This window comes from Habropoda laboriosa, unplaced genomic scaffold (genome assembly GCF_001263275.1).
Source record: "Habropoda laboriosa isolate 0110345459 unplaced genomic scaffold, ASM126327v1 scaffold70, whole genome shotgun sequence".
Classification (NCBI taxonomy): domain Eukaryota; kingdom Metazoa; phylum Arthropoda; class Insecta; order Hymenoptera; family Apidae; genus Habropoda; species Habropoda laboriosa.
Genome location: NW_017100198.1, coordinates 874,360 through 887,559, shown reverse-complemented (window position 1 = coordinate 887,559; position 13,200 = coordinate 874,360). Strand labels below are relative to the sequence as shown.

Sequence of the window (13,200 nt, the reverse complement as noted above, 5' to 3'; positions counted from 1 at the left end):
GAATGTCGAAACTGAGAAAGTTCGCTCGTAAAAGGGTCGAGTGCTCTTGGCTGAAGCGTCGAGGCGGTGGGTGAGGTCGCGCAAACGGAGCACGAATCGAAATTCCCTACGAGCCGAGGTGGGAGAGAAAAGAAGAAACGGGAGAGACGAGCGATTAGACGGAGATTGGGAAAGTCTTTGTCGTCGAGTGAAACTTTTCCCTTCTTCTTGCCTTTTCTTTTCCTATTAAGTGTACCGTTCGGCGACCATATTTTCTCGCTTGTTAATGACAGTACGCACCTGAAATATGAATCTCAAAACTTGCTTAAGATTACAGTGACAAAGTGTATCGAACAAATGATGAAATGCAAACAGTGTATTATGATGCTGGCTATGAAATTTGTCGATGAGTTAAAATGATACCTAACTTTGGCATTTTTTTTTTTTTGAGGAAGTAATTGACTTAATCGAAAACTTTTCATAAGGGCTTTATTATATCACCCTTGAACAATATAAAAATATTTTTTTCGTTTAATTTCTTGACAAAATGGCGGCGCTAAAGCCATATCACTGAACCTCACGCCCTCATACTGGTGTCTTCTGCTGTCACATGGTTTAATTTACAACAAAATATAACAAATTTTTAAAATAGGCATCTGCGTGCAAATTACTGAAAAAGTTCGTAGGATTTTTTGGGAAATATTAAGTTTCACAGAATTGGGGAGCATATGAAGAAAGAATTGCATTTTTTCCCTAAAATTTTCATCGAAACTATGCGAATTATATTTTTAAAACTATAAACTATCAAACTCGATTTTTTCCTAGCTCAGAGGTGGCCTAACCCCTTTATCTCCAACGAACTTCTCATTTCTTCCGAAATGAAGCAGTGAATTACTCATCGGTACGTCTAATATTTTACTCCCCTAATTTTCCTCACGTTTCTTCGTTCTTTTCATCTCGCTGAATCTCAGATCTCTCCTCGATCTCGCCCTGTTCTTTATTCGTTAAGGTCCTCGCTTCCTGTTTCGTGACAGTTCGTCGAATGTCAAAAGGATAAGGCGTAAAAAAAGAAAAAGGGCTCGAAAGGAGCTCTTCTGATTCATTGGCTAATAGAGAACGTAAAAAGAGCACGGCTCGAGTTTCGATGAGAGACGGCGATAGCGGTGGTGGTCACCCTATCCTATCCAACAGGGAGTAGGATCTGCTAGGCATTTCAGATTGTGCTCTCGATACAATGAATGAGAAAGACCCGACGAAGTGCTCCGAATCCGAGAGCGGGGCTTATAATCGACTTAAGGATTCCAACGGCTGCTCCACTTTCCTAGTATCGACTTGGAGGAAATCTAAAAATGAGCCTTGTGCTCTGCGCTCCTCTCCTCTGTTCGGCTTTTTCGCGAAACGAAATTTATGGAGCCACGGATTCGATACGGGATAACGTGGTAATGGTCCTTCTTAAATTCTTGATGGCGCACGAATTCCAGAGGAGATGGAACCTAAGTACCCCGGAAGCTTTGCTCAGGAACTGTGTTAATTCGTCGATTCGTAGGGAGGTTGCTGGGTCAGGGAAACGTAGGTTCAATATGTAACGTGGTTTGTTCATCATTGGTTGAACAGGGAACGAAATGTTATACTAGGTTCCGTAGTTCAATGGTAATTCCTGTTCATTTCTGAAATAAAACTTCTAAACGTGCTAAGTTAGATGTATGCTTCTATTCGCTATTAACATTGCATTCCACGAAACTGCAAACTATGATCGTTGTACATATTGTTCGTGTATTATGAGACACTGTGTGTATTGTAACAAAGTATTAAGTATGAAACTTTTGTAAATGTTTCACGTGCACTGTCGTTCGCAAGTATGGATTAGAATGAGAACTAAATCAAAACAGTCATTGCAAAATTATTGAGAATGATAAAAAATTATTCAGGTTGCAATCTCGTAGTTTAAACTACCAGCCAAAAGTTTGAAATCACTGTGCATTGCAATTTACACAAAAATTTCCAGAAAGAATTCAGTAGCTTTTGGAATTTTTTATCACTCAAATCAATCGATATGAGATAAATTAATGAACGTAGAGTTGAGATAAACTTCAAGTCTATAAAATATTAGTAGCAGATTCAGTATTGCTGAAAACTGGGAGATGATTCCAAACTTTTGGCCGGTAGTGTAAGTACATTGCTATTACCGGCCAAAATTTTGGAACCGTTTATTAATCTACTCCAATCTGCTACCAATAGTATCGATGAAAACTGGGAGATGATTCCAAACTTTTGGCCGGTAGTGTAAGTACATTGCTATTACCGGCCAAAATTTTGGAACCGTTTATTAATCTACTCCAATCTGCTACCAATTTTTTATCGATTTGCAATAAATGGCGCAGTTATCAATAGCAATTTCCTTCTACTTGGTAAATTTAGGTAATAAAAAATTCATCGAGAGTTTCTTAAATTCCTGACTTTATTCTGAAAATTCTTTCGGACGACAGTGTATATTTTTACTGATATATCGTCACCTTAATGCAACCACCGATCACTTTTCGATCAGTTGTTGCTAAATTTATTTTTTTTAAGAAAGTAGAAAGCAAGTGAAGTAAAGTAAATATAGTAACACATATTTCGATTAACAAATGTATTTTCACTAAAACTACACACGTCGAAAAAGTTCTATTAACACCTCGGTCACGTTTCATCTGCAACAACCTAACACCTTCCCCAGTTAATACATTACAATCACTTACAGAAAAATCTTCGTTCGAGGTATTCCATCGCATAAACCATTGCCACGACAAACGATTCACATTCGTCCAGGTTCGAAAACATCAATCCGTTATATTACTTCCTCGGGGCCGTGAATCGATGCGCGAAAAATTGGAACAGGAATTCAACAAAGACTTTCGATGCTGCGGCTTGCGGAAAAAAGCTAATACATCTTCCGTTATGGGTGTGCGCTTTTTGGAAAAAAAAGGGGGAACAGAGAAAAAACCGAACGGTGACATTGTTATAGCTGGCACAGGGTATCGTGACAAAGGTAGAGCTGCCTTCAAAAATTTTCATTTCGCACCGTTGCGCACAGAAGAACGTCCGCGATTCTAGGTCACTCCCCCTCGTCGTGTAATCCCTGTACCAGTGGCGAAAGCCTGGCCGTGTGAAACGTGCCTAATCGCGAGATCGGCTCAACCCTTTTGCCTCGGTGAAAACCGCCTGGCCACCTGTTCAGGATTACGCGTAGCCCTTGTTCGCCATTCAGCCACTCAAAGAAGACCTGGCCTAGCTTGGGTAATATAGACCGCAACGTTATTTCACCTTGATATTGTTAATATCGGCATAATTGACGAAACGTCGATTATTGTACGTCGCCAGCTGACAATAGGTGTTACGTGCTTTTAACCCTTTAACGCACGTGGCAGACGATAGACGTTCAATCTTTCGTTTTGGCCGTATCGGTTGAAAATTTGTTTCATCGAAAGGAATGACAGTGCACGAAGGATGAAATTAAGGTGGAAATGCGCCAAAAAGCGCGAACAGTACAGTGTGAAGACGTGAATAGACGTCAATAGCAATGAAAGGGTTAAGACTCCGACGGTGTTGAGTGTTGGGAATTGTTACTTAATTCTACAGAAACCCTATAAATGATACAACGTATGTACGTATCTGCAAAAAATGTTTCGTATCCTGTATCTGGGTAGAAAGTTAGGTGAATGTAAACGAAGTATGCGTATGACTGTATTCAAATTACCGTCGACGTAAATATTCATGAAGACCTTAAGACACCATGAGCGTGTCATTGCCCCTTTTGCATCGATTAAAGAATTATTCGAGGAAAGAAATATTGCAGTTTTACTTGGTAGATTTTCTGCGTCGTAAATTAACTCGAGAATCTGAAATTACAAGGCTCGAACAGAGTTGCTCTTGAAACTTCGAATACGACGTTAAACAGAATTCCCACTTTTCGATTGAAATTTTTCTCTGCAATAATTGTACAATGTATATAAAATTCAAATAATTTATAATTTCATATAAGTTATTATTATTTCATAATTTTCTTATAGAAAATTCACTTCTCTCTTAAATTCTGATGCGAAATGTTACGCGTACCGTTAAAAAAATTCAATATTTAATAGAAAGAACCCTTCGATACCGTGCAAATTCTACAGAAAACACTTTTCTGTAGAATACATACTTGAAAAATTATTCGAGGTGGACGAGTTACGCGAATCACCCTGTATAGCATCGAGTAAACCAAGCAGACTCTCAATTTTCCACACAAAAAAAAGTGTGATCCGTATCAGTGATAAATTCAACGTCCATGCAGCCTATGGAAACGAAGGATAAACTGAAATAAAAAAAAAAAAGAGTAAAAATAATCTGCTGACCCATCGAAGCGTCCAATTAACGCAAATCCCTTCGTTGCTTGTTACAGGGTGTTTGTTGGATAATTCGGCGCCACGGGGCCCGCCCGATGTGCCACCCCGTAATCCTACAATGAGTCGCGTCAACGGAAGATTGCCAGGAAGTCACGCAGCCAGCGATCACGAGCGTGATCCCGACCTCCAGCCGTCCTGCCTCGTACGCACCTCATCCGGCGGCTTCTACAGTATACCAAGTGAGTAGTATTCAGGGTTGCTTGTGGTCTGATTTAGACAGGCTGAATAAAGGGGTCACGTAGAAGACGTTGGAAAGAGGTGAAGTTCCACTACCACCTTCAGGTCCCGTGTTCCTCCGCTCGATCAGCTCGATAACTGTTTGAGCTTATTAACGAATCGCTGGCTAGCGAAAGTCTGAGCCGTTCTCGATGGTATCGCGAACACTGCATCGTGACTCGTAGGATTACTCGTAGGTTACCTTGCATCGAATGTTACATGCTCGAAGCTTTTAACCCTTTCATTGCTATTGGCGCATACAGGCGTGTTGAAAATTTTGGTCTCAGTATGCTAGTACTGTGCAGCGGGGCTTCTGGCGGGCAAGGGCGCCCGCCGATGCCCGCGGGCAAAGCTGAGGGCGAAGTCGCGGGCTGGTGATGTCACGTACGTTAAAGCGGAATGGGGGAAAGACACTTGGTTACATTTTTTCGAAAGATAATTGTCCTTCTTAAGATGGGCGATAATTACTACATACAGAAGGTGTGGCTTGTTGCCCGCCGATTTGTTTACGCCCGGGGAAAGCTAATACGCTGCCCGTACGGGCAATAACTGAACGGCACTGCACTGTATACTGTTCGAACTTTTTGGTACATTTCCACCTTAATTTTACCCTTTACACGCTTACATTTTAATTTAATAAACCGAATTTTGAAACGATACGGCCAAGACAACAAACTTTGCAGCTGTAATTCAAAATTTAGCAACTGCCACTGACGTTACTTGCTAAAATCTGCCGCAGCGAAGGGTTTGAGTTTCAAGTATCTGTTCTATAGCAAAGTGATGCTTCTGAGAATGAAAAATTCTTGTTAATTGTGATAATTTGTGATAATGGTCGATTCGTTCGTTATGGAAGGTAGCTGATGGCGATTATCTGCGACTGATTAATAGAACGAGCGTTTTTTTACAAGTTCAATTAGTTATAAATGCTATTACGTAATAGTGACCATTTTGCCATTTTCCAGATGGTTAATAATTCAGTATGAGAGAGAGGGATTTTTGCATAGCAAAGACTTTTTCAATAAAAAATTCAGCGAATCATCTGTTCACCCTTAAATATTCTTGCTTGTTTAGTAAAGGAACCCTTTCTGAATGAAAAATTCACGAAATCGTCTTCCAACATTTTAGCGTTAAGTATCCTTGCAAATCCCGAAAGACAACACATTTAAACTTAACAACTCTGTTTGCCGCGACGTATCTTCCCTCAAACACGAGAACGCAAAACCGCGGATAGTTTGCCTAGCTCGAAGTCGAGTTCTCCGTATATCAGACGAAATCCTTATCTGCTGTCTTGTCTTAAGCGGTCAATCTTGCACTCTAGATATTTGTTTCTCAAATACTCGAGCACCGATATCGGTCCTGGGAAAGTTGGCTTTCGAGATCCTGGAAAAACCTCTATCTATGTAAAGTTCGCCGGTCCGTTTATCTAGAGATCGATTATTTACCCGACAAACCGGGAGGATCGAGATACAGAACGTTCCCGAGAAAAATGTGAATCGATAGACAAAGTGGTGGGTTTCGAGACGTTTGACGAAAGTGAGTGTGAAAGGAAAAACGATTCTTGGTAAAGAAAAGACGTCGATGTTTGGAGTAGGTGTGTCTGTCGATAACGCGGACAGTGCTTCGTCAAGGGCCGTAATAAGAAGGCTTAGCCAAGAAAAAGATAGGGGGAAGTGAGTGACGTTCTCTGACAAGGGTTGTACACGCTGTAATCAGTGGTAACCAATGGTGGGCGGAGGTGCGATAATTTTCCAAGATCGCATCTCCTTCTGGCTTCGCTGTCTTATCGGTTGGCACAGAACACCGAAGTGTGGCTCCAAAAATATTCGACGGTGTATACGTACGTACAAAGAAGAGTTCCGACACTTTCCGTAAGGATTTAACCTCGATTATTTATCGAAATATCCTGGCCGAAAGACTCTTTAGTTTATCTTAGGCGAACAGGCAGGCTCTGTTTCCTGTGGAAATTCTGGGATCGATAATGGGCACTTAAGTAAGCGGACTTTTCTAACGTAGACCAGAAAATAGCCGTCTTTGATTCCTTTATGCTCTTCTCGGAGTTACTGCTCGTGTTCTTCGTGAATGTTATCGATCGTTAAATTTGAGAAGCTTGAAGACCTTTTTTTCTTGGAAGGCGAAGTTGCCTTGTGATTTTTTCACCGTAATTTTCTATTATCCTTAGCCTTATGCATAGATAATAACGCATTGAGGATCGATTTTCTTGCTCAATTGTATGGATGAAAAATTGTAAAAATATTATGAATTGTTTTGTGATTAATTTTCTTGCTTTTTAATTCAATAAACAAAATATTATTCATTTGTGCCTTTGTCCAAAAATATTTTAACAAAATTTCTTCTATTGTATCAACTGAATTACAGTCCTCTAAGTGAAAAGTATTAAAAAATTTTCGGAAGTAAGGGAAACATATTTAAATAATTCTTTTTTAAATTTATCCTAAAAGTAAACTACAGCATACCAAACTCGTATGTTAACCCCTTGACTTCTGATTTTTTTTTTGCTGACTATACATCTAAACGTCTGCTATTTTAGTACTGTGCTAGGTAAGATTAATTAAATTTGGTAATCCTCAGTCTTATAAATTAAAACGAAAGTTAGAATGAAAATTAATTTCTACTACTAATATAACTGTTTCTGTATCACGAATCTAACTCGTTACAAGGCAAAGGGTTAATACTCGTACATTCCAACAGGCTCCGACTGTCCACCTACGTTACATAAATAGACTATTCGGTTAAACGTACCTTCTACAACAACTACCAGTCTACGTTACAAAAGCAACGTGTGCTAACCTTGGCATTTACTTAAATTTTCCACGTTGTATTCCCAGAACATCGACCATACCTCGAGCATCCCCCGTAACTTCCATCGAACGGAAAAGTTGATAACCGAAAAACTACCCGCCGAAATGCACAAAACGTAGTCCCTGAAAGCCCTACCTAAGCTCTCGAATCTACCAGGGACGATAACCCGTGAAATGCCGCGTCTGGATGGTACGAGCATGCTCGTGCCGGGTAGTGAATGCACTCGAGAGAAGAAAAGCACGCCGTGGAACAAGGTTTTCGAGATGCTTTAGCTGCATGAGTATCGACTGCAGGTAAAACAACGGCGAAACCCAAGCTTCTTGACGTTTCGAGTGCTTCTGGTGGAAAAGCGACCGATACAAGTGTCCCGTAGAAGACGCGGCGTCGGACGAGAGTTCCTCTTTTCTTCTTTTGGTTTTCTCACTGACGGAGGACACGAAATTTTCCACGGTCCTCCCGGAGCCTGTCCAGGCGCCAGAAACCGACTCTGCCGGCCATCTGTATACTTGACGTTCCTTTTTACGCGGGTACCTTGCAAGGCACTTCAAAGCTGTTTCAAAAGCGTGGGACGGTTCGGGCGGTGATTTATGATCTCTCGACTTATTGACCCTCGGTTATGACATTGGCTGACGCTTATGACCTTCCGCAGAATACTTCAGACTTCACCTAAGGTCGATCTTCACCTCCTCCTTCTACTCTTCCTTCCTTTTTCTTCGTACCGTCTGGTCATCGACACTGCCACCAATCTTTCCTGAGCTTTGTTGCTCCTGTTCACGTTGCTCTCTTCTAGGTTTCGTTCCTGGAATCTACCGCGTTTGGGAAATTCTATGGTTATTCATGTCTTCGAACGGTTAGGTGGTGAATCGTGTACTTGGTGTGTAGGTTGTATATACAGTGTTTCACAGGGATGCGTCTGAATGATTATTTTCTTCTTACTAATTTTTCATGTGACGAAGAAATTTGTTCTTATTATACAGTTGATAGTTGTACGTTACCCATTTTCAATTCGCAGTTGCATTTTTGAAGATACGTGATCAGGTACACTTCCGTTTGAGTATTACGACACGCATTATATTCGTACAGAAAGTATTACATGATTTAAATTATATCAGTAAAAATATGCAGGGTGTTCACTCTATTAATTCTCCTAAGTGGTAGATTTACGAGAGAAATGAAAGAGGACAAAGTTTTATTATTTTTTACACACAATACAATGGTGCGAATAGATTTTTTACATTTCCAATGGTTTTCTTGCAATGGCGATTTATACGAAAGGACGTATAGGGGGAGTTCCCTTAACGCCGGACGGCACCTAATATCGGACATTAGTTATATCTGCAATAATTGAAACGCTACCGAGCCGTTATTCTACGTATCTCCTAGAGGAGACGAAAGGAATAAAAATAAGTTTTCTACGCGTTTCAGTCGCGAGTGCACAGATAGAGAGATTTATTTAAGAAAAACCTAATGACTTACGACAAAACTTATTTTCAAACTCAATTTCGTGTCAATGTTATAAAATTAGAATTTAAAAAAATTCAAAGAATTTATAATAAATTTGAATTTAATGCTTTCATTTTGCATGGTCATTCTCTATCATGATTATCTAATCAATGCATTCCTATTTTTTTTTTTACCACTCCTTATACATTTTTCATGGAGAAAGAAATCCGATTCACGTTGCAGGAGCCTCTCATAACCAATCCAAACCCATAATGATCTCTCGAAATGAACACATTGATGTTCTTCCGCTGGAAACCGCAGGATCCTCCATCCCCCAGTGATTTTTTATGGAAACAGGTAAAAGGATCGCCCTCTGATGCTCTCGCAGCCCTTTGTCTTGCCATGACGAGAGAATTCGCTTGTTTCACCCTTCACCCTACGCTTCATGTACCTGGTGAGCACGAAATCGGAGCGTGGGAAGATGAAGGCCAGCTAAAACAGGCCCCATGCCGTTAATTGCAGGTGTTGCTGGCTGTTCGGCCCCAAAATCCGATGATTATGGCATTTAGGCAGATATCCGTGATTACAGCGATCCCGAGCTTCTCCTTTTGTATCTTTTGCCACGGTTATCGGCCGCACGAGACGGCGTTTAATGCGAGGGGCTGAATAAAAAGGGATGCGTCTATGGTTGGCGTGTCAGAATTGCTTTTAACGACGGACCAGTCCAATATGATTTAGTTGCGTGCACCTCGTTGACGCTCGAGAAACAACTTCGCACCGTGGTGTTTCGTTCGTTAGAGAATTTATTGGGGAAATACTTTCGCTAATTTACTTTGAGAGTCTTTGCTTCTGAGCATTGAGGAAACTGAGATGAATAATTTTTTGGAAAAAGTCATTTGGTCTTCGATTATCGTTTTCACTGTTTCTTAATTTTTCTGCACGATTAATAAGAAAAAATATCTTTGTAACCTTTCGACTGTTTTATATTAACACATTTGAGATAGTGAAAGCGTGAATAGAAATACTTGACGATAACAGAATGGAAATACATTATCAATTTAGTCTGAAGAGAAGGTTAGCAATTAAGGGTTAATTATTTGTGGCAGGAGTTTGGATAGCAGAAGGCACGTTTCAAAACAAAATGAACACACTGTTAACATTTATTTATTTCTGTTATTATAATACTACTATTTGTACACTTTCGACAACAAAATAATACTGATTAGATGAAAAAACAGCTTTCATAAAAATAACTAAAACCAAGAGAAAGTAGCAATGGTAAATTAACAATTAACTCATTAATATTAGCAACGTGAAATTTTTACAAGATGTGAATTTTACTCTGCTTGTGTTTCAAAAATTTTCCCCTTACGAATCATGTCCAGAATCAAACTGTTGAATTTAGGCAGATAATTCCACTCCAAATTTCTTAGAACTGTCCCGAAAAAGGAAGTCCAGGCTCCCAGTAAAATTACACTCCACTTAAGGAAAACTAAATAAAAAGAAAAGAGAAAATAAATTACAACTACATAAATTCACTTGAAATAATTCTATTCACTGCTGCAAGCGTAGAAAATAAAACGTGACAAGAAAAGGCAAATATTTAAAAGCAATTATTCCTCCGGTATCAGTATTCATTATATAGCACCGTTTTCAATTACCCTTTAGAAAGAAAGTCCGGATCGATGAGTGGGCCGGCAGGAAAACCGCCATCGATTACACGGCGTCGATCTTGCGGTGTTTCCAAGGTGTTCAGTTTTCCTTATGCACGTTGCGGTCTGGTCGCTTGAAATTCAAACCGAAACCACGATGAATCATGTACTTATCGATTCAACACGGGCCTCGTTCACCGTCTCGCTTCTTCCTCTTTTTCCTCCGTCTTCGTGTGGATTGGGGAACACGGTGAAAAGAAAAGGGCGTCGCGTCTGGCATCGCAAAACCTGCAACACTCTACCCGTCATAACGTGGAACGACTGGAAACATAGAAAAAGAAAAACTATCGACGTTTGCTTAATTCATTTTTTTTCTTCTCCGCCACCAGCTCTACCTACGATCCGTGTCCTCCCGAATTATGTGTACCTTGGGTAATTAGAAATCTGTGATGAATACGTTTAGCGTGAAACGAGGGGTACCATTAAATTGTCGGAATGACGGAGTATCACGGTGAACAGTTCGAATTATTTGCTTTCACGCAAGAATCGAGAACTTTGCTTCGGTCGATTATTAAACGGTTAATATGCACTTTGAAATAGGCAGAGTTATTACCGATTTCGTGGAGTAATTAAAGGTCTCGTTTTGATGGTCGATCAGTGGCGGTACGATTTGTAGATTTGTCGCCTGTTGTTTCAATGATTTCATAAGCTTAATGAAGTATTCGTAGGAAATTACTTGTTGAAAGTAATATGTGACGAATTGTTTTAAGTAGCGATAAAAAAAATGTGAAATATCTTTGAAATATAAAGGTAAAGTGAGCTTGAACAGTCGTTGCAATTATTGAGATCCTGAAGAAAATGATCCAGTCCGGAATCTCGTAGTGCAACGAGTGTATACGATAACATATCTAAATATCTATTTTAAAAAACAATTATAGTTGTGAATTTGAACAAATTCGTGGTATCGTCGTTACGCGAAAACCATTGCGCATTTAAAAAATCTATTCGAGCAATTGTATTGAAAAGTAGTTAAACTTTGTCCTCTTCTATTTTTCTCACAAATCTTCCCTCTTGTGAGAAAAACGCTGGAAATTAATAAGGTGAACACCCTGTACATTTGTATACTGATATAAGACACTAACTTTGTCGAAGAAATGTAATTTAAATCGTATAATACTTTCTGTACATACACAACGGGTGTCCTAATACTTGTAAATGACAATGTACGTGTATACAGGGTGTCCCAGTATCTCTTTCTATTTCGTATTATTGCTATAACTTTTTAACAAAGCTTCTAACGACCTATGTTTGTATAACACTTTTGTCATACTTATACTCATAGAACGCACTGACAAAGTTTGATCGGAAACATTTGGGACACCCTGTATACATCTAACTGCCATACGCTAAAATCTCGCTTTACAAGTGAATACTAACGATTATACTTCGCTCATATCAAATTCCTCTTGCTAGATACCTAATTCCACTTTGAATTAGCCTAAAATACTTCAAACACTATTTTCTTCTCTCTCTTCTTATTCACTCGATGTTACTAAAAAAATGTATGGAAACTCGAGTAAGATTAAGGCTAAAAGCTCCCCAAGAATAGAATTCATCCTGTCCACATTTAACCTCGACACGAACACGTCCATCCATAATGGCGTATCCGAACAAACCGCTAAACTATTAATGGTACACGGTTGCAGTACACATTGCCGGAATTTGAGAGGACTGCTAGATCGCCGGCTCTTGAATTGTTGCCGCGAGTGACCGGCGTTTCTAACGCTGCACGCCGATGAATTATTTTGTATAGAGACGACAACGAGTAGAATACGGGGAGGAGAGAAAAGGGGGTAGGGGGAAACGCAAAGATATTATACGTCGGATGGAGGGAGAGAGAGACTGAATAAAAGTGAGGCCGAAGGAAAGTAGGCCAGCGTTTCCCACGAGAAATTTCATCGATCTACAACGTAACAAATTGTCTCTATCGTTTTGTTCTCTCTTTTTCGCAGAGATACCGAAGAATGAGTACAACAACAAGAATCAGTCCACGGGGAATAGTCCAATAAAGGTCGAGCTGCAAAACAACATGGACAGGTAAGCCTGTTTCATTTTCTCCGTTCTATCGTCCACCCTGTATTTGTCCTTTTCCCTATTTTTCTTGAAAAACGCGAGCAAACCGAGGTGAAAGAAAGAAAAGATCGAACGTTGAGAATAGAGTAGAGGAAAGAAAGGAAGAGGGAGGCAACAAGTGACGGAAATTTCGAAATCTAACTGTGAGCTTAGAGATTGGAACGAATGAACCATGACGGACACCCAGTGGCTTCTTCGTGTTTTCTTCTGTACTCGAACAACCAGGAGAGCACTCGACGGGTCTCCGTGAATCATCTATTCAGATGGTGTCGTACAATGAGTCAATGTTTGAAGGCGAAGTGTCATCCCGTGGAGGAACGGTTTTTGTGCACGTGACACCATGTTACCGTGGAAAATCGTGTTCCTCGGGACACCACGGATGGAGCCTCGACTTGGAGTGTGCGCTCGAAATTTGCTAAACGGTCGTAAACTTCACCACCGCGGGGTTCCCCGTTTCCGGGAAATGTTTTACTTCGATATGACTACTGTGTTTACACGCACAGTGAGACTCGGTGAAATACGTTTGACGAGGA

General features: G+C 40.1%; 1 protein-coding gene across 1 annotated transcript in view; it reads left to right on the top strand.

Moving 5' to 3' along the window:
- The window catches only part of LOC108570348 (teneurin-m), a 73,888-nt gene that overhangs the window by 36,934 nt on the left and 23,754 nt on the right, over positions 1-13,200 (top strand). The window contains exons 2-3 of the mRNA XM_017932189.1: positions 4,400-4,582; positions 12,547-12,631. Coding sequence (XP_017787678.1) covers positions 4,400-4,582; positions 12,547-12,631 — 268 coding nt within the window. The remainder of the gene's footprint in view (positions 1-4,399; positions 4,583-12,546; positions 12,632-13,200) is intronic.